Raw genomic sequence first — 23162 nt, forward strand, 5'->3', positions numbered from 1 at the left:
CCCTTTATCCATTAAGGAAATTGTAAGTAATACAAATGGATATAAAATATACGTGGATATTATGCCAGGGGAAAAATGAATGTTGCTAACATGGAACTCTTTATTGGTCAGTTCCTTTATCCAGTAGGAGGAAAAGGGATGGGGTAAAGGGGATTGGTGAAGGTATCGTCCGCTACAAGTTTCAATCTATTAGAGGACATAAAAAATCTGGTGTAACATCCAAGTAAAAATATATCCATTGAAATAGAGAAAATATCCCTTTGAAATAAGTTATTATTGCTATAGGTAGAAGAAATTACTACTGGATGAGTAGGCTAATGAAACATACCTATCACATTTTTGTCATTAGTAATTCTTAATATTATCAGCGAAAAGTAGATTTTTATTTAATAGTTATGTCAAATATATGTTCATCTGTGCAGAGATAGTTATGCTTCTTTGTTTATAGTAGCATAGCTACTCTATAATTCACTTTGTGTGTCCGTCAGTTGGGAAATGGCGATTTTCTAAGCTTCTATTGAAGATAGACGGCTTATGTTTTTGGTAAACATTCCCTGTATCAATGATTATCAAGTGTATAAATTACTTGGTCTTTTGGTCATGCTTAAAAAGACTTTTTATCATTTTTTCAGAAAGGTTTCGTGATTTCTATAAATTATTGCATATTTATCAGCTGAACATATTCTATATTATTCATTTTGTCTGTCAAAAATAAATAGCCCTTTCTGATCATATTCATTATATTTAAATATCTGATTGTTTTTTTTAGATATTATTAGTACGTAACAAGTATTTTTTTTAGGATACAGTTTTAATTTGAGACCAGCCTCCTACTATGCTATTCTAACATACATAAAACACTTATTAAAATTTAAAAAAATAAATATATTATACATAAGAAAATATAAGTACACGAGTATAATAAACTGAAACTATGTAAACCAACAATTATGAACCAAACAAAATCAGAATTACAACTGAATAAACTGCGTTAAAAGCATTGTAGGAATAATTATCTAATTTACAATTCAACATTTCACCATTTTTGTCGTGGTTAAATGATATCCAAATTTTGACTATAAATCATTTTATGAATTGACTATGGTTTTATTAGTATAAACTTTTAATGTCATTTTCCAGTATGGCTTCGAAACCGATTAATATCCGAGGATTAGAACCGGTTCTCAGCCATACTGAAAAAAACATGTATAGCATCGTAAATTGTAACGAATATTAAAATAAAAATCATAAAATTAATACCAGTTTTGATAGACCAGGCCTTCGGCCCCTATGGGCTGACAAAACAGGTTTCAATTTTATAATTTTTCATTTTGATATCCGCGGAAAGCTGTCTATAATACGATAAAATAACTATTATCTCATATTACAAATACAAGCATTTTGACATCCTATTGTTAAGCATAATGGTTTGTAGTCAAAATTTAGGACACAATGTAAAAGTTGAGAAAGATAGAGAGATAGAGGTCAGACTAAATAATATATTATGATACATACATACATGCTAGAGGTGCTCTAGACATATGGATAGAGGACGCTGCAATTATCTATAAAACATGGCCTGGCGCTAAAGCAGGTAGATTATTCTCAAAAAAAAGACATTAAATGGCAATTTGAACTTTTAAAAAAATTTTTGATGAAATATTTTTGAGAATAATATTGGAGGGATAGAGCACCTCTGCAAGTGGCGAGCATGGGATTTTAATATTTTGTCTTTAACTTACACCCTATCAGCATCAGCAGAATGGAGAATATTTTCTCATTGTCCGTGTTGGGGGCCACGTTCCCAAAACCAACGGAGATTAGACCCGTAAAACAAAAGTACAGGGAGGTACAGTACCGGCTCTAAACATGGGATTTATTGGCACAACAGGTACAAAAGTACAGGTACATAAGTACAGGGAGGTACAGTACCGGCTCTAAACAGGGGATTTATTGGCACAACAGGTACAAAAAAACAAGTAAAAAAGTACAAAAGTACAGGGAGGTACAGTACCGGCTCTAAACATGGGATTTATTGGCACAACAGGTAAAAAAGTACAAAAGTACAGGTACATAAGTACAGGGATGTACAGTACCGGCTCTAAACATAGGATTTATTGGCACAACAGGTACAAAAGTACAGGTACATAAGTACAGGGAGGTACAGTACCGGCTCTAAACAGGAGATTTATTGGCACATAGATAGATAGATAGATTGGGTTCCATGACAAACGCAGGAGTCCCAAACGCAGGAGTGTTAAAATATTAATTTGATTAAGAATTTCTATACAGATTAGGCTAGGTTAAGATATCAATGTACAAATAAGCCCCATGCAGGGGTTAGGCATTAAAAAAACCTAAAAGAAGGTCTAAAATAGGTTAGGTTAGGTTAAGTGTCCACTCCTGCGTTTGGGACTCCTGCGTTTGTCATAGGACCATAGATTGGATATTTTCAGTATTGTACTTAGATATACAAATTAAATCTTCAACTGCACTAAATTATAAAATTTTTCATTTCGTACATAATATTAAAAAACGTTATTGGTATCATACTTTATATTATATTCTATTAACAGCTTTATATAAAAAGCTGTTGTTCATATGTATGGATATGTAAATCAAGAATAAAAGTTCAGCTTCCGCCTTTACACGAGTGCCAACTGCGGTTAAGTATGCCATAAAAATATCTTAAAAATCATAGTAATACATATTTATAGGGTACAATAATCAAGGCTCGGCCGCCGCGCGGAAGCCGACTGTAAGCCTTAGTGTGAAATCAACCTTTTACAATTTTAAAAATCAGCTGGAAGTTAAAACCTAACCCAAATATGTCAGTTCATCTTTTAGAAAATTTCATGGTATCAAAACGGATTTAAATTTGAGGCTTCATCGAGGCTGACGCGCAGCTGCCGAGCCCGCCTTTTTCTAGTCTAAATTGACTGTGTAAATAAATAATGGAAGTCTAGTTATAACCGATTTTTTAATGTATTTTTTTACTGAGTAGAAAATCATTAACACAGCCATCGTTTATTTATAGATTATTTATATATACATATATTTACTTAAATTGTAAATAAAACCATGCCAAATTGATTAAGATATTCTGATATAGCTGTAAACTGGAAAAGGGTGTGATAATACATATTTTATAATCTATAGTTGTAGTTGTACGGCTTCTTAGTTGTTTTTATCCACCGCAAAATTTATATACATTATACATATATGTGTTACATATAAAGTACAACGAATAAGAATAGTTGGGCAGATCTGAAAATTTTCTTGTCTTTATACACTGTTTAAAGGAAGCCTGCAGGAAATACACCGAATTCCAATACAAACATTTTCAACTCCCTAAAATGTCATCTTAAGACCTTTACCTTTTTTGTTATTAGAGCTGAAGGCTTCAAATTTAGGGTATTGGGTTTACTTGTGGAAGTTTTTCAGCAGTTAGTCCTTTTACTTAAAGAACCATAAATGAAATTAAATCTTTAGTCAAGTGATTTGACTTATGTCTTAAGTTTATTCTGATCTTTAAAGATTTTATTATCAGTTGGTTGAACATCAAATTATAAATTTTATTTAAAAGTAATAAAGTTTTCTATCTACCCATCTAAATAAAATTTTGTAACTCCTCAAGATTTTCAATGACTTATTAGCCAAGTGACTATTTGAAATAACGCAACTTTAATAAATTCTTAAAATTTATATTTCTCAAGGGCCCTACTATAAAATTGACGTCATTTATACATTGTTATTGACAATAAATAAGTATTTGCATAAAAAGTAATAATTTATTTCAATCAAAAAATGTTTTTGCTATCATAATAAATTATGTTTTGAATATTTCATGTTGCAAGTAACAAATATTCCAGTATGGCTTCGAAACCGATTAATATCCACTGGATAAGAACTGGTTCTCAGTCATACTGAAAAATCATGAATCGTATAATATTATAGCCAATTTTCAATGAATATTAAAATCGAATTCATAATATAAATAACAGTTTTGTTAGCCCGAGCCTTGGGCCCCTCAGGGCTAAATAATCTGGTTTTATTTTAAAATTTTCCATTTTAATATCCGCAAGAAGCTGTCTATAATACTATGCGATAAATAAATATTCTAAAATAAGTTGTATTATATATGAAATTTTAAAGTTAAGAAATAAAACAACCTCAGTCATTAAAATAAAGTTTTACCTTCTTATCTAACAAAAAACTTCCTCTTATAAATTTAAACGGTGTTTACGCTCAAAGTAACTATAGAGCTCTTTGAAATAAATTGAAATTAAGGGGATGTGTGTAGTTTTTGTAGTTTGTTTTATTTATTAATTTCGGTAAGGACAGGCTAGGTTATTTTGGGCACTGGGTAGCACAGCAGGGCTACTACACCGTAGGTTTATAGCCCCCGCAGGGTTTAGGAGTAGGAAAAAACTAACGTCCCACACCCTATTTCAGTTCATTTCAAAAATAATAATGAGGGAGGTTTGTTTCATACAGTTTTGAAAGAAATACACCCTATATCTATTCTAGCCCTGTATGTATATAAACCCTGAAGCCTTATCTTGCGGGCCACCACATAATCTTACATAACCCAACCTAACTTAATTTAAACGCGAACGATTTTTTTTGCGCGGGGGAGTGTTAATTTTTACACATCAGTAGAAAATTTTCATGGGTCTTCTTTTGTACATCTTAACTTTAAAAGGTGCCCGTTATTTATGTAAAGGTTTGAATTATAATATTTATCCTTTATATAACAAGGATGACAACATCCATAAAAGCGAAGCACTGAAACAAACGGAGAATAACACTTGTATGTATATTGTCTGAACTGAATAATCAGAATATAAAAGTATAAGAGTCGAAGCAAAATTGTAAGTAAATTTGTTGAAAAACTGCTTGATACAGGATAATTTTTATGGACATACTTACATTTTAAGGACTTGATTATAGAGTTGCTTTGCTTACAATATTGTTCTTTGTTGTCCCAGGAATCAATATACAAAGAATCAGATTAAACTGATAATTAGATCACATAAAAATTTGTTGTTAAAAAAGTAGAAAAATCAACATGTTTAAAATGGACGTACGGGCATTCTGATAATAATTATGGAGTTGCTACGCTTCCTAAATCGTACCTAACTACTACAGGAATAATCATGCAAAGTTTGCACTCGATAGGACGATTCTAACATGCCTAAATTAACGAATAAAAGCTATCTGTCTCGGACGGACGTACGGACGGACCGACCCTAATTGTAGAAAAGCTTCGCTTTTAAAAACTACAGGGATATTTAGCATACATACATTCATATGTGCAAACATCGAGTGCTCAGGTGTGCAAAAAAATTCATACAAATAACTGATTAAAAATCATGGAAAAAATCTATCAAAATTGTATATATCAATAATTAATTTTAATTAATGAAGCCTGAAGTGGATTCTTAAAAAACTTTTTGGCTCAGTGCCTTACTAAACTTAGTGAGGCTCGCTAAAAATAATTGTGAAAAATCCTCCAATATAGCATTAAAAATATACAAAAATTTTACAAAATCTTTGGTGAATAACCCTTATATGATTTCGTTTAATTTTTGTAGATTTTTTATGCGATTTTGGGGGATTTTTCAAAAAACAATTTAGCGAGCCTTACTAGTTTTAGTGAGGCAGTGAGCCAAACAATTTTTTAAGAATCCACCTCTGATTTCAAATTGATTTATTTAATGTGACAAAACCTTAAAATTTCATCAGCAAAATTATCCTGAAACTTTCAAAATGCTTTGACATCCCTGTTCATCAAATTAATTTGAATTCTATGACATATAATAGTGCTATATAGTTAAGAGTTATAAAATCCAAGACTCTGTTAATGATCAAGGCATCGGCAATACATTGATTGGTTGGTTTATATTTAATCTTTATATATTTAGGTTTTAATATTTACGTGAGTGTTGCTTACAACATACGGGTCAAGTAAAGTTTACGGTAAAATGTTCCTGGTAACGATTATATCCAAAAATTCATGAAATTTAAAGGCTGCAAACGGCCAAACGGCAGACCATATGAATTATACTCGCACAGAGCTTTGACCGACAAAAGAAGGAATAGTCATTAATAAAAAATGCACAGCTATCTTGCAGTTCACATAAATGCACGAAAAAATCATTTTATGCGTTTTTCTTCACTGAAACTTTCCCTGTGCATCATTGGATCTTGGCTATTCCAGATTATTTGTAGGCCTTCTTATGCCGCTCAACACGGTGTGCGGTCATGACATGTACGTTCAGCCGTTTGGCAGCTAGCAGCCTTTAAAATTCACAGCTTTTTGGAGATATTCGTTACCGGGAACATTTTAGCATGAACTGCACTAGATGCCAACATACATACAGGAGTTGTGACAGAAATACAGATACAATCAACAACTAGAAGTGTGGAAACAACATTAAGAAATCTTAATTATAGGGGGAGCAGTAGTTAGAGGGGGCAGATCAATACAACAACAACAGGGGCAAAATAATAGAGACATCTGTTGCTAGTTTTGTCAACTTACATCCCAATAGCATTATAACAATAGTGTAGAGTTTCTCCGCTTCGGTATTTGGCGCTACATTACCAAATCCGACTGAGATGAGGCCAGTAAAACAGAAGTACAGAGCTGTACAGTATCGGGACTAAATATAGATTAATAATAAAAATAAAATATACTAAATAGATAGATATACAAATACAAGTACATATGGTTTATTGGTAGGTTAGCCTTTATAAAAAGGCTTTTCAGTATACATTGATTTATATAGATATGTAAATTTAAACTAGGTTCCTGAAATAAAAAAGTTTAGTCATTAAAAATAGAAACTAAAGTCTTTTTTTCAAGGCTTGGCAGCCGCGCATGAACCTCAAACTTAAACCCGCTTGTGAGCATAAAAAAAAGATGGATTGTCTGTTAGAAGACAGGTTTAGACATCTAGCTGAATTTTTAAGTAATAATATGACAATTTCACTGAGGCTTAAGCGCGGCTGACTGACGCTCGGCTGTCGAGCCTTGATTTTTTTTCTTCAAAAACCCATAATTCCATTAAAACATTATTCGTATTTTAGATAAATAAATTGAAAGATATACATCATTGATATGATCTATTGAAGGTTTTCCCCCAAAATAACTTTGTTAACTTATGATGAATTAGGTAAAAAAAGACAATTTTATAAATAAATTTGGATAATTATAACAAAAACATAATATTAAGAATATTCTTTTGATTCAATTGATTTTAGATCATTTTCATGTTTTAAAATGTCCACTCGTTTCATTGCAAAATAACAGCAAAAATGCACGAAACTGTTTTTTGCATCCAAAAAAATTCTTCTAAATTTCAATTGAAACAAAAGAATATGAAATAGTTTGCAGTGCTTGGGGGTGAACAGAAAAACCTTACCTTAATGGATGGTCCGCCGGTATTATTAGCCAGGTATGGCTGGTCGGTCGCGTTGGCCAGGCTGGCCAGCCAACCAATGTGCGCCTTCGGGCCGGACCGCTCGGCATAGCCGATAGCGTACCAGATGCACGCCAACCAGTGAGCGACCAGCGCAAAGGCGGCCATGAGGAGGACAAGGACGGCGGCACCGTATTCTGAGTAGCGGTCAATCTTGCGCGCCACACGAACAAGGCGGAGGAGACGGGCGGTCTTCAGCAGACCGATCAGGGTCGTTGTCTACAATATATAATAATTTCATTAAATTTGAAGACAAATTTCCTTTAAAAATTACAATTATATCAATATTCTTCTTTTTAAATAAGATATTAACATAAGAATAACTTTTCTATCCATACAAATTTTCACGTAACTTAATTCAAAATTAGTGTTTTTTTTATAAAATTAAAATTAATTTTTAAAAGACGGAATTAAGTGAAATGATAAATGTATATTAAGAGTATGACTGACTAACAAGTTAACTACAAATTGCTGCTTAGAAACAAAATTGGGCTTTTAACCGCCTTAGCAGCCCAAAAAACTAAATCTACATTTTTTTAGTAACAAAACTTGGTCGGCTCAAATTTAAGCTTTGATTGCAAAAATTGAAATGACAAGTCTAGATCAGAGGACTATTTACAAAAAGCTTTTAATTAAATTTTAAACTTTATAAAAAGCAAAGCTTTAATAAAATGATATGCCACATAATAACTTTTTCATATATAGATCAAAAAATCTTTTAAATTAGTATTAATAAATGATAAGAACGGTTAATAAAACTGTTCTTAAATCCTATTATATAAAGTAGTAAAAGTTTTTTGCCTGTCCCAAAGGATCTCACTAACCGCTGAACTGATATTGTTCTCCTTTACAGTGAAGCTTCTTATAGGTTCTGGGAAGGTTTTTAACTATTTTTGGTAGGACTCTACACCCCCCTCCCCCCAAAAAAATATTTTTTTTTAACTTTTTTGAAACTCAAATTTAAAGTGGGATAAGGTAAACTTTTACCCCTCCTACCAGTGCCCCTAGAGCCTTCGAGGGGCGTAGCCACTAGTTTTAAATAAAGTATTAACTTGATTTAAGAAATAAAATAAAATATGTGCTTAAAATCTTCACAAAAGTGTTTTTTTTTTAAATCTGTACAATGTAACAATTTGTACAGTATATAATTAATAAATTTTAAAATGTGAAAAAAATCGTTGAAATACGTGAAACCAAAATTTCATCAATTTTTTAAGGATGATGTTTATTAAGTGTATTGCTGTTATTTGAAGAAAAAATATACATGGCATAAATCACATGCTAATCAAGCTGTTTTTCAATTATGTCCAAGCTTTTTATTTTCAGGGGGGTTAAATGAAGATGACGTCTATACTGTTCTTCATATATTTAAACAAACCCTTTAGAAGAACTGGAAATCCAAGTTAAACACCGAAAATATATGCATTTAAAAAGATGATATAAGTAAAATATGCCAAATTATTTTCATTTGTAAGTTTCTTTGAGGGCTAAGAAATGAATTTTTATTTAGATATTTTGTGCCACAATGAATTTATCATTGCTTGGATCTTACACCAGACATCAAGTACTATAATAAAATAAAACTTGTAGCGACCTTCCCTATCGACCCCCTTTACCCAATCCCCTTCGCTCCTACTGAATGAACAAACTGACCAATAAACGATGTCCATGTTAGCAACCTAAATTGACGCTAATTTTTACACTGTCATAATATCCACGAATATTCTATATCCATAATTCACACTGATAATGATTGATCCTTAAAAAATGGAGTTAATAAACAAAAACTTTAATTTGTTATTTTAGGGGATTATTGAATTGGGAGAGACAATTCCAATAATGCACAAGATTCTCACTGTCTATATGTAAATTAGAACTGGTTTTAGGGTCATAAATTCATAGTGGCGCTATAGCATTTTATAAAAGTGAAACAGCGTATAGTGTCAAATAAAAATAACGTCATACAATACAAATGACCAATGATAGGCCAGTATACATTGTATTTGACCAATAACAGCCGTTTGGTTTAAAGCTACTTAAAGAGACATTTCTTAATTATTCCTTCCGACCTATTCTTTGTAATGTGTAACTGGGAAAATGTAGTAATATTCGTCCATAGAACCCTCCCTACCTTTACATACTTTGTATCAAAGTTTGTGATTCGATTCAGAATTTGCATGTATCAGTATCAAACCAGGGAGCAAAAGGGATAAGCCAATGTAATATTGTGTACATTCCCTATAATCATATACAAAATTACCCCTTATATAGATTACAATTAGTGGTTGAAACGTTTGGACACTCACTTAAAGAACCATCAAATCAAAATTCAATAAAAAAACTCCCAAAAGTTACTAAGCTAACGAAAGCTGTAAAACGTTGGGACTATTATAATAAACAGCCTAATATCCTCTGCCTCCCTGATATCAAATACAATAGTATCTATAGAATACAGATATCAGTTACGTGATTAATTATTCAATATTCAATTGAAACTCTGGTTAATTATTAATTAGCTTTCTTCTATGTATATATTATGACTGGTAATGATTTAAAACATGCATTCAAAGGTAGATAATGTTGTAGACCTTGGGAGATAAAATTAATAGTAGATCAAATTATAATGATACTAGCGGCTGCGCTGCTAACCTCTAGGGGCTCTGTATTTGAAAGGGTAGAAAAGAGCAAAAAATAGCTTAAATCCATCCCAAGGCTTAAATAAAAATTAAATTGACTAACACCATCTCTAGACCCCCCCCCCCTTCTTACCCACTTCCCTTTACTTATAGAACAAAATAAATTTTACGTCAACTATACGCCACTCAAATATCCAAATTTTCAGCAATTTCAAATGGAATTATTTTCTGAATTACAGACCCTGATGAGATGTAAGTTTTTTGTCAAACGCCTGCCTTAAGTCAAACTGCACTAAATTGTACTTTGCCAAATTAAACAGTGTTCACGGTTCTGAGGGGATAAGACAATGGGCGATAAATTGAATTATATCCCCAAAGAACTATCCCATCTGTACAATTAGTGGTTGAAAGGTTTGGACACTCAACTTATTGAACCAACCAATCAAATAAAAGTACTAGGATAAAGAAATAATTTCCATTAACTTTGTACTTTTTTGTACTTTCTGTATTAGAACTGCACTTTTAAATTAAAAAGATTTTTAAATGATTTCTGTTAGTGACATATCATATTTTTACCGAAAAAAAGCTATTTGTTGGGACATTAATAATTTCTAACTATTAATTATTGTTTTAGGTTTAACATAAAGAATAATGATTTTAGAAAGAAAAATAATTCATTTAAATCACAACAATACTTTTATTATTTTACTAAAAAAAAATTCTGATACAAACTTATGTTTATAAATTTATATTTTATATAAAACTCATTAATATAACTCAAAAATTCTTTCATGTATTGTCAATAGATATAAAATATACGTGGATATTATGACAGGGGTGAAATTGTCATCAAGTTACGTTGCTAACATGGACATTACTTATTGGTCAGTTCATTCAACTAGAGGAGGAGATGGGATAACGGGGGTGGTTATTTTAGCTAGCTACAAGTTTCACTTTATAAGATAACATGATAATTTGGTGTAAGATCCAAGTAGTAATAAATCCATTGTCGTTTATGGACGAAGTATGGTAAAACTATTTTTCCATTTGGTAAAGTATATCAGTGTATCTACTCCATATCCGGAGCAAATGTGTTGTTTTGTTGTTTATAGTGGATAAAGAAAGTATGTTATTATAGTATTTGTCTTCCTATCTAAGTCATATCCGTAGTAAGATATATAAGTTGGAAGGAATTTTAATGTTAAAGGGAAATTTGAAATCTGCATCAAATTTTAAGTATTTTTTATAAAATTCGTTTTTTTGTATAATTCTTTATCTAAAAGCGGAAATACAATTTAAGTTAATAAATTTTGACCAATAGGATAGGTGGATTGGAAACTACCTGCTCTCTAATTGGTTGAATGATGTGCGACACTTAAGCTTTCAGAGCACAGATAATTTTCAATCCACCAATCACAGATGTAAAAATTAATTAACTTAAATTGTATTTCCGCTTTTAGATAAAGAATTATACAAAAAACGAATTTTATAAAAAAAATATCCTTAAAATTTGATGCAGATTTCAAATCTCCCTCTAACATTAAGATTCTTTCTTACTTATATATCTTAATCCGTAGTTTCACGAATATATGAATTGGTAGTCTTTATAATAAAGTAACAGGATGTCTGTGTGTCTGTCTGTGTGTCAATGTGTACCGAAGGATCTCGCTGACCGCTGAACCGATTGGGTACTCCTTAACAGGTTAACTTCTCATTCGTCCTGGGAAGGTTTATAACTATTTTGTGGGAGGGTACCACCACCCTCCAAAGAAAAATCGCGACGAAGCCCAATCTGTCCAACTTTTGAGCAAGACGATTCCTATATGACGTCATATAAAGGGAAATAAAAAAGGGAAGGGGGGGGGGAAAGAAAATCTCTTCAAAAGAGATGGAAGAAAAGGGAATCGTCTTGCTCAAAAGTGGGACAGATTGGGCTTCGTCGAATTCGCTTCTAGAAAAACATTAACAGTGGTTGGTCGAACTCTTCCTCCCTTTTAGAGACCTGTAGGAGCGTTGTCGCTAGTCGTATGTAAAGTAGAACGATAGTCAGCTGTCCGTATATCTATCTGTTTTGTTTTTAAGTGAATCCTTTAACTGGTCGTCGGTCTAATGGGTCTACGCTATTTTCTTCAGTTTTGTTTTGGAGTTATTAAAATTAGTATAATGTATGTTTGTTAAATAAACATCATGAAAAAAAGACATAGATAAGTTTAAAATATTGTGAATGAACTAAAAAAATAAAAATATAAGAAAGTGTTAAAATATGGCATATCATATAAAAGAAAAAGAATTTTATAAACCAATCAATGAATCATTCAAGTCTACCAGCGAAGATTATTTTTGTGGTCAAAACTAAATTTGGTTATTGAGTCTTTTCTCATGGTTATGTGCAGTCAAGCAGCAGAACAACAGTTTTAAATCACAATATTGTCAACAAAAAACAACAACAACAGGTTAAAATAGATAATTTCTATCAGATTTTTTTTGTGGGATTTTAGTTGAATTGGATCAAATCAAAGAAAACCAAAGAAAGGTATTATTTCATGAAAACTTATTGTCAACGTACAGAACTGAACATGGCCTACAAACAAAATATGATATTGAACGTTCGTCTTGCTAAAATGCGCGAAAAAAGTATTTCCATTATATCATTGGCTTAGGTATAAACTTGGAACATTGGTTTTTTTAATCGCCAGCAACCTACAAAGTTAAGAAAACGTATGTTTCTTGGTACTTTTGATTTAATCCGAATCTTTAATAAAATTAGATAAATTCAACTGTGAAGAGAAAATAATGTAAATAAATTTAATTGAAAAACAATCTTCAATGAAATAATCTATTTTAGCCCAGAGTGTTTTTTCTTTTATCAACTTGAGAGATATGACTGTTAATATACCACACAGCAATTTAGTAAAATTGGTAAACAAAATAATTAAAATATTATCTTAATGTTGTGTGATAAAAATGAATTATATACAAAGCTCTTATAATGAACCATTATTTTTCTGTTTAATATGTCTGATTGTCCAGCAAATTTTTTTTTATGAACAAATCATAAACGAACCTTTTTTAAAGAAACAAGATAACAGAAAATTTTAAGCTTTAATTTTTGCCATTTTCTTTCTTATTTCATTTATACAGTGTGTTTTTTTATGAGAACTTTTTAAAAAGCTATTTTACCCCACTTATAGTTATTAGAATTTTATGATTAACGGCTTATTTTCTTCGTTTTTTATAACCATTTATAAAACATCAAAAAAATATTTCAGTTTTTATTTAAAAAGTACAGTAAAATAAAAAATTCAAAACTTGGGTATTAACATCTAAAAATGGTTTAGCGCATTTTTCTTAAGCTCAAATCTTCTTCCCTTTGCAAGAAAAAAATTGGATTTTCAGTAGTCGACTTTGGGGGGCCAGTACTCCCTCATTGGTTGAGATATGGCCTTCAATCTTTGATATGTTTTAGTACATGTTCCCAAAAGTATCTGTATCAATTTTTAACTCTGTATATAAACTTTGTAGCGTTTTGCAGCCATTCTTGCAAAAGGTAGAAGATTCGAGCAAGAGAAAAATGCGCTAAAACCATTTTTAGATGTTGACACCTAGGTTTTGAATTTTTGATTTTTCTGCACTTTTTTAATAAAAACTGAAATATTTTTTTGATGTTCTATAAATGGTTAAAAAAAACGAAGAAAATAAGCCCTTAATCATTAAATTCTGATAACTATAAGTGGGGAAAAATTGCTTTCAAAAAAGTTCTCATAAAAAAACACACTGTATATATATATATACACTACTATTAATTATTAAATAAATTTAAAACACGAAACAATCTAAATATAGTACAAATAATAACGCCATGAACCTAATGGCAACTTTTCTTTTAAAATTGCAGCTTTAAAAAAAAGCCTATGTACAAAAAAATGATAAAAAGCGTTAAAATTATTCTGAAAGCAAGTTTCTTAGGTTCAATAGTCTTATTTTTCTTTACAAACAAACAGATTTTATACTTTAGTTTTCCTTAGAATTTTAAACTTTAGAAAAATGCTAATTTTGAAGCATTTTATAGTGCCTACGTCATACTGGCCTACCATTGTCAATTAAAATTCATACTTGCATGGCATTGGTCAATTGAAAATTTGACTGGCCTGCAATTGGTAAATTAAAATTTATAATGGCCTGCCTGTGTATTGTCCTGTCATTGGTCATTTGTATTGCATGACGTCATTTTTATAAGCATTATAAAGATCTTCTTAATTTAAAAAACTTTAATTAGGATTTTTAAGTTTAAATCTGTAAGCTTGAAAAGAAAATTTAATTTATGCTTATAATATGGTGTAAAATCATGTAATTTTTTGCCTGAAAAAGAACTATTTGGTTTCAAACTTTTCTTTTGTCAAAATGATCATCTACTAGATCATATTTGAAAATAGGATTATTTTCAACTAGCGGAAAAGCTGGAGGTAAAATGCAATGGATGTAGAATTAATGTAGTGGATATTATGACAGGGAAAATGGTCAATTTAGGTTGCTCACATGGAACCCATTCATGGGTCTGTTAGTTTATACAGTAGGAGTGGAGGGGAGGGGGTAAAGAGAAAGAATGAGGGGTATTGTTATTTAACCCGGTGCCAGTTTCATATTATTAGAGAATGTGGAAATCTGGTGTAATAAACAATTGTAATATCCATTTAAAATTTCAATCCAATTTTCAGATTCGATTTTTTTTTGTCCTTTAAGGGTAAATTATATTAAATTTTAGCGCAAATTTCATGACTTTACCACATATATAAATAGTAACTGTATAATAAATAAAAATACCACCTGCTAAAAGTTCCCGCAATCAATCAATCAATAATTAACTTTGTGTTTTTTATGGGCAAAACACAAGACACAACAACAACATGGTTCCAATTATTAAAGACCAAAATTTTCACTTTATTTTTATAATTTTTTGGGGGCTTTTTTGTTATTTTATTATATTGCAAGTTCTTGAGTTTTGGGTAAAAATAAAACAAAATGAAAGTTTTAGTCTTTGATAAACAAAGTTTAAACCATATAAAATTATTAACAGTTTATTGATAAAATTATGTCTTAGAGTGTGAAAAAATGTTTAATCTAACTAAACTCTTAAATACTACTGTAAAAAAAGCTTTGAACGTTGTAAAAGTTGAATAATAATGTATGTGTTCCAAACATAAAAAATTGGGTAATATTGCATTTCCTTAGACCATCTAAATTAATTAACCAAAAATCCAATTAATCAAATCTAATTGTAATTAACTATAATAGGGGAAGAGAGAAGAAAAAGGGGGGAATTTATATACGCATTACATTCAAAAGATAAGGATTTTTTTTTTAAATTTCTTAAATTAAAACAAAAATAAAAGTAGAAAATGTCTAATGTGGGTTAAATGTCTTATATTGTTCGTAAAATGCAGGCTCAAATTAGGAAATAAATGGAACTAAAGCAGTTAACGGAAAAGATGTTCCTGGTAACGATTATCTCCAAAAATATATGAACTTCAAAGGCTACTAGCTGCCAAACGGCTAAATGTCATGCCTGCAGTTCGTGTTTAGAAGCATAATAAGGTCTATAAATAATCTTAAATAGCCAAGATCCAATGATCCGTTTGGCCGTTAGCAGCCTTTAAAGTTCATAGATTTTTGGAGATAATCGTTACCAGGTACATTTGACCATGAACTGCACTAGATCCAAATAATTTTTATGTCTTTGTTTTCTAAATTTATCAATTAACGTTAATTTTTTTTTATAATTTAAACATTCAGAAAACATTCTTGTTTGTTAATTCAATTAGAAAGAGGATAAAATACTAAAAATTAAATCCTCGAAATTTAGTTTTAGAAAAATCCTCTAATTGAGAAAATAACAAATATTGTTTTAGCATTCAAACTGATAGTGCAGTCTTAAATAATGTTTTCTTATTCTGCATTTAAACAACTATTTATAAGTCTCAGAATTTTATCATTTTCAATTTGAATGGAGTAGAAGATGTCTATAGCAAACCAATTAGCAAATTTATTTTCCAGCATCGTAATACGTACAATTATCCGCGAATATAAAAATAAAAATAATAAAATTAAGGCCACTTTTGTTTGACCGGGCTAACAAAAGTTATTTTAATCTTATAAATTTTCATATAAATATCCGCGGAAAGCTGTCAATAATACGTTGCGACAAATAACTATTAAAATTATTTTAGCCAATTGATAAACACCAAAACATAATAGAAGCACAATTGCTTTGTAATAAACTCTCCTTGAAAATTTGCAAAATTAAACTGAAGGGGAAGTTTGGTAAAAAATTAGGAAAATCTTGTGAAAAGAGAGGGGAAAAATCTGAAAAATTTAGGGAGAAATTTGGAGGAAAAAATGGAAAACTTTTCCAGTATGGCTTTAAAACCGATTAATATCCGCTGGATTATAACCGGTTCTCAGCCATACTAAAAAATATCTAAAGCATTATATTACAGACAAATTTCCACGAATATTAAAATAAAAATCATATAACTAATAACAGTTTAGTTGGCCAGTGAATTTGGGGCTTACAAAACTTTTTTTAATCTTACGATTATTCAATTCTAAATCCGCGGAAAACTGTCTATAATACGATGCAATAAAAACTATTGTGCATTTTTAATATATTTTTTACCTCGTCTGTATCAGATCCAAAGAGAAGAAGATCAAAGGGTATGGCGGCCACCAGATCTATCATGAACCAGCCTCTGAAGTACAAATAATAATCATTAACATTCTCTACACAACTTATCTATTTTTACACTTTCTTTTAAGTCTCATATAAAGAATTGTTTTTTTTCCAGTATGGCTTCAAAATCAATTAATATCCGCTGGATTATAGCTGGTTCTCAGCTACTGTGAAAAATTATGTATAGCATCGTATTAAAGATAATTTTCCATTAATATTAAAATAAAAAACATAAGATTAATACCAGTTTTGTTAGACCGTGCCTTCAGCACTTCGGGGCTAACAAAACTGGTTTTAATCATATAATTTATCATTTTACTATCCCCAAAAAGCTGTCTATAATAAGATGTAAATAATAAATAACAAGTACATGGTGTTATGTAACTGAAAGATAAACTAATCTTCCCCCAACATTTGGGAAAGATGTGTTTATCTTTGATTACACCTTTTCCTGTATCTGCATTTACACCTTAGATAAAAATTCAGGTAATTACCCTCAAAGTGCCTGTCGGGCATAGAAACCAAATTCCTTGTCTTTAAAATAAATTGAAAATAAGGAGAAAAGGTAGTTTTTTTCCTATGCTTTACCTCTGCTGTGACCTTAACCCTGCGGGACTACCCTGTGAGTGGAGATTTCTAAGCTCAACAAGGCACTTTGGGGGTAATCGACAAAATTTAATCCAAGACATGTCTTAAAATGAACCTAGTAATAGTGTCCAACTTTTTATCTTTGTGACGTAACAAAAATCCATCTCTTTTTTAGGGGTTTCCTTTCCCACCTACCCTCTCATCCTTCGATTTTTGTTACGTCACAAAGATAAAAAGTTAGACACTATTACTAGGTTCCTTAAAATTTCAATGAACGCTCGCTGTATTAATATTTGAATTACCTTCTTATTAACAAAAGCGATAGGAAATCTTATTAAAATAATATAAAAGATTTAATTAACATAACTAAAATCAAATAAATAAAATACTTAAAGTGCAAAACAACATACAATTCCAATAATAATTATAAATATGTGCAAATTAAAAAAGATGCAGAGTATAATTTTGTGCAGTAATAATTCTTTGATACTCTACAATTCTAGTGCAATGTTTGGACACAATAAAAACTGTCCCGAATTTGTATTAATTTTGAGGAACACGACTCCAGTGATGTCATATTTTTCTTTCCCGAAAAAGGGAAGGGGGGGAAAAAATCTCTTCAAAAGAGACGGGGAAAAACCCCTTTTCTCCCATCTCTTTTTTCTTCCCCTTCCCTTTTTTTTCTTTCCCCCTTCCCTTTTTCGGGAAAGAAAAGTATGACGTAACTGGAGTCGTGTTCCTCAAAATTAATACAAATTCGGGACAGTTTTTATTGTGTCCAATGTATGGTCTGTCAATATGGCCTCTCTGACGTTATTGATCACAAATATTTTGCTATGTGTGCAAACACAAATTAATGCTTCAATTCAAGAGAAAAAATGTTATAAAAGTAAGATTACAAAATTTTAATCTGATAAAAATTAGATTTTTCTTGATTTTTAATCAACTATAAAGCCTCGCCAATGAAAGTTTTGTTTTTACAAGGAGCAAATTTATCTGAATTTGATGAAAATTTGCAAGTTTGTTGCAATTTCATGACTATGTAATATATAAATTTACATTATTCTAAATTTAGATTTGTCTTGAAATTTAAATCAATTATATGACAAATTACATCTGTTCTTAGCAGGATCTTGAGAGATAAGACAATCAATGATAAATTGTTGTCCATCACGAATGATGATAACTAAATTTTTTCTTTTGAAGATCAAAGTTGTTTGTTAAAACGTTTGGACCAAACCTTTTTGAGTCAACGATTAAGATAATATGACTAAAAAACGTGTGGTACAAGTGTTATTTACAGTTCAATGTCCCCTCACTCTTTGGTAAAATTATTGAAATGAAAGTTGACTTAACAATTTTATGTAAATCAAGTGATAACTGATCCTTGAAGATATATTTTAAAACAATCGATTTTTTACCTTTTTATGTTTTATGTAAAAAAGTCCGTATTAATTTTATGTATTTTTCTCTTTGTTTGTCAGTCAAGAATTTCAAGTGTGTGTGTTGGTTCTTGTGTGGTGTGTAAAGGACTTGTGGTCTAAACTTCAAAAGTTAAACAAATTCTTTTTAAACCAATTTTCTCGGAGAAAAAATTTAAATTACAATATTAAGGTTTTCATGGACAAAGAAACTTTTTTGTATTATAATATTTTGTCTTGTAACCTAAATATTTTTAAACATTAAAATTTTTCTTAAAGTAGTAAATAATGGTATTACTTATAACGAATCGTGCAGCTTTGGTTTCTAAATGTATGAGCTTCGCTTTTATGGTTGTTTCCATTCTTTTTATAAATCCATTTTAGCAATAATAAATAATAATGTCATAAATGGTTAATAAATTATATGTAAACAGTGCTTAAAATATGAAAATTATCGTGAATTTGAATTGAACAATAACATTCAAATACTTTTTCTTCGTGCATAAATACAATAAATTAATAACCAACGTTCTCAAAATAAAAATAAAACTAAATAAATAAATGTAAAACATACAAATAATTGATACAGTCTCAAACTAAACCAACCTGATACAAAATCTTAAATCTTTAAACAACAGTCTCATAATTTAATTTGAAATGCAACAAATTTTGATAGCATATTTTTTGTGAACATTATACTTATATTGTACAAAATCATGTAAAAAAAATGCTTAATCAATAATATTTTTCTAGAAAATTTTAGAACAAAAAACTTTCTTTTGATTTAACTTAAATTTTTCCATAAACGAATCAAAATTTGTTACACTTTAATAGATTTTCCAGTATGGCTTCAAAACTGATTAATTTCCGCTAGATTAGAATCGATTCTCATTCATACTGAAAAATCATGTATAGAATCGTATTACAGACAATTTTTCACGAATATTAAAACAAAACTCATAAAATTAATACCAGTCTTGTTAGCCTAGGCCTTTGGTCCCTCAGTGCTAAAAAAAACTGGTTTTAATCTAATTTTTCATTTTAATACCCGCGAAAAGATGTCTGCAATACGATGCTATAAATAACTAATACGATACATCTTTGTTTTGTTCAATTTTATTTCTCTAAATTGAACAAATTGACAAGGATACTATATGAAGAAGATATCTTTTTAAGGAATACTATTACCCCTTTTTGGATGCTATTGCGGTTTAAGTCTGCTGGATCCTAGTCTAACATTCCAAACCTTACTGTTATGAATACTAAAAGCAATTTTGAGAAAGAACTATAAAAATGTCCTAAATATATTCAACATGGCTCGGCAGTTAGAATTTTTTGTCACCACTGCAGTTGCATTGCTTAATCTTAATTATAGCTGCAACTGCCAAGCTATAGTAGTGACCATCATAATTAATTCAAAAAAGTATGAATTCAAATAATATCCTTGCAAATAAGATGCATCGATTACCTTCTTTTTAAATCTCACCTAAAATAATGGACGGCGATTTTTGAAGGCTGACTGACCACCTCGTCCTGCTTCAACAAATTTCAAATGCTAACAATTCTTTTAGAAATTTTTAAGATTTTTTGTTAAAATCAAGAAATATCCAGCATGGGATTTTAAAGAAAGATCATTTAAACTTAAAACTGATTTAAAATTAATTTTTTAATCTAAAATTATTTCTTCAAAATTTACCTAAAATACCCTTTATTAAATGCAAAAAAAATGATAATAAGCTTTTAAACTTTGCTAACATTATACGACTTTTTTCATGGGATGGATTGCCAATGTTTAAAATATTATTTTTGTATTATTTATTCAGAGATTATGGCCAACATTTCTTGGAGATACGGAATGTGTCATGTGTGACGTCATAAAAATACTTCTAGAACCATCTCTTTTTTGGGGGTTTCCTTTCCTACTCCCCCTCTCATCCTACCTTTTGAGACGTATCTTTATGACGTCACACATAACACTTTCCGTATCTTCATATTTCTTATGCTAATTAAATTTTTCCAGCATTTAATTTGTTTTTCCTGGTCGTTAACGTAGGTGGTCCGGAAGTTGATCAAGATATCAATGATGAACATGATATCAACTAAAAATATTAAAATATCAATGATGAACATGATATCAACTAAAAATATCAAGATATCAATGATGAACATGATATCAACTAAAAATATCATGATATCAATGATGAACATGATATCAACTAAAAAAGTAATATGATTAGTTGCATGAATTAGCAATAAATTAGGCACCACCAAAAATTTTTTTGTAAATAAATGACAGCTTTTTATGTTGCATATATCCAAAAAATATGATTTTAATATTTTTTATCACACTTAGTGAAAGAATGTTGGTATTATCACATTCAAAATAAATGCTTTAATAAGCTTTAAAATATTTAAACACTAGTCTCTCATTGGACAGAAAATAACGTCCAATAAGAAAAAGGAATAGAAATATTGGAAAGAAAATTATTTTTTTCAAAATTGATTCTTGGGATTTGGGAATGATAAATATATGGGAAAGAAAATTATTTTTTTCCAAATTTATTTCTAGTTATAAAATAATATATATTATTTTTTTTTCAATTCTAGTGTCAACCAATAAGAAATAGGAATGCTATTAGAAAAGTTAGGAATAAAAATTATTATATTTTGTCAATTCCTTTTTTCAGAGTATGAAATGAGAATAAATTTTCCAACATTATTATTGATTTCTAATTTAACATTTCATACAGTAGGTAATATTTATTTCAACATTTTTTTGTCATTCAAAATCAAGTGTCATAAAAATAATAATATTTAAAAAAGAAATTTTTAAAATAATTTTGTTTTCTTTATTTGTTGAAGATTTAAGCCCAAGCTTTTTCTGAGGGGGGGATACCCCCCTCAACCCCCCTTCTCCTGAGGGGGGAAACCCCCCTCAACCCCCCCCCCTGACGCTCTCTTTTTTATAACTTTTATTATTTCTGTAATTTATTCTCATTATCTTATATATTTCAAAACATGAGATAAAAAGGAAATAATTTGCTGTACATTATTAAAAAATTTAAAAATTGTAAAAAAATTTCCAACATGATCTTTAAATTTTAAATACAAGAATATTTTTTCCAATATGATATGTTAAATTTAAATACAAGAATAATTTTGTACTGTGTAATAGAAGAAATAAATGCTATACATTAGAGTGGCTTGATTTTCAATGATTTTCTAATTTTAAATGTGCTACATACACTTTCTGTCTGAACATCATATAAAAGACCAAAAAATGAAAAGTAAATATTTTTGATAATGGGGAGGCTCGCTGATGCATGTAAACTTTTAGGAAGACACTTGTGGGGAGAATTTTTTTTTTTTTAGGGGGGGGATAAATTATTTTTTCTTTCAAAGTATAGCTTTATGCACCTTCCCAACTTTGTCTTGAAGAGTAGAATAAGAATAAAATATCTGCTTTTAAAACTATTGATCCTAACAAGAAAAATCCATAAATAAATTTAAAAACCAGGAGATTTTCATTTAATTTAAGATTTTTCATGCTTGGATGAATATTTTTTAAAACCAATTTGATATTCTTATTTTACTCAACAAGACAAATTCAAAAAGATGCATAAAGCAATACTTTGAAAGAAAAAAAGTTGCACCTCCAGAATAAACTTCTAAAATTTTTTAATGCATGGGCACACCTTCCCCCACATTTCACCTCAAGGACAAAATCAATTTTTTATATTTAGGTTTCTTATATGATGTTTAAACTGTAAATGTTGATTACAAATACAATGTCCAAAATTGATCCACCCTACTGTACATCATTATTATTTAATATTTGATGTGGGTATAAACATTAGACATAGATGGTCAATCTGACCCCATTTTTTTCTTAAAAAGAAACCTTTGTTCACTTTTTGTTGTATATGAAATACAGCCCTATAGGCAACATTATTTGCAACAAAATTTTGCAATGATATAATTTTTAGAAAGCTAACTTTATTATAAGAAACTAAATTATTTATAACTAACTTTTCATATGTTGTGTCATATGCTTCACATTATATGATGGAAGAAATATTTTCTTTAAATATTTCACCAAAGAAAGCTTTAACCTAAGATATTCAACAATTTATAACTGACTCATAATGTAAATAAAATGCCCTTGTGCTGTCTCTAGGTTATCTCTATTGTATAAATGAACGTACAAAAGAGGAGGAGAGAGAGAAGGAAATAGACAGAGAAGTGAGGTAGGGGGGAGGGGGAAGAAATATAGAGAAAAATAGTCAGAGAGATATTCATTGTT

General features: G+C 29.9%; 1 protein-coding gene across 1 annotated transcript in view; it reads right to left on the minus strand.

Annotated features, from left to right (window-relative positions):
* Positions 1-23162, minus strand: part of LOC145317810 (uncharacterized) — a 177948-nt gene that overhangs the window by 44620 nt on the left and 110166 nt on the right. The window contains exons 7-11 of the mRNA XM_080159078.1: positions 20897-20958; positions 20346-20395; positions 16797-16869; positions 7431-7706; positions 1743-1863 (exon numbers count right to left, since the gene is read on the minus strand). Of these exons, the coding sequence (XP_080015204.1) occupies positions 1743-1863; positions 7431-7706; positions 16797-16869; positions 20346-20395; positions 20897-20958 (582 nt within the window). The remainder of the gene's footprint in view (positions 1-1742; positions 1864-7430; positions 7707-16796; positions 16870-20345; positions 20396-20896; positions 20959-23162) is intronic.

This window comes from Acartia tonsa, chromosome 4 (genome assembly GCF_053477335.1).
Source record: "Acartia tonsa isolate MP-2025a chromosome 4, ASM5347733v1, whole genome shotgun sequence".
Classification (NCBI taxonomy): domain Eukaryota; kingdom Metazoa; phylum Arthropoda; class Copepoda; order Calanoida; family Acartiidae; genus Acartia; species Acartia tonsa.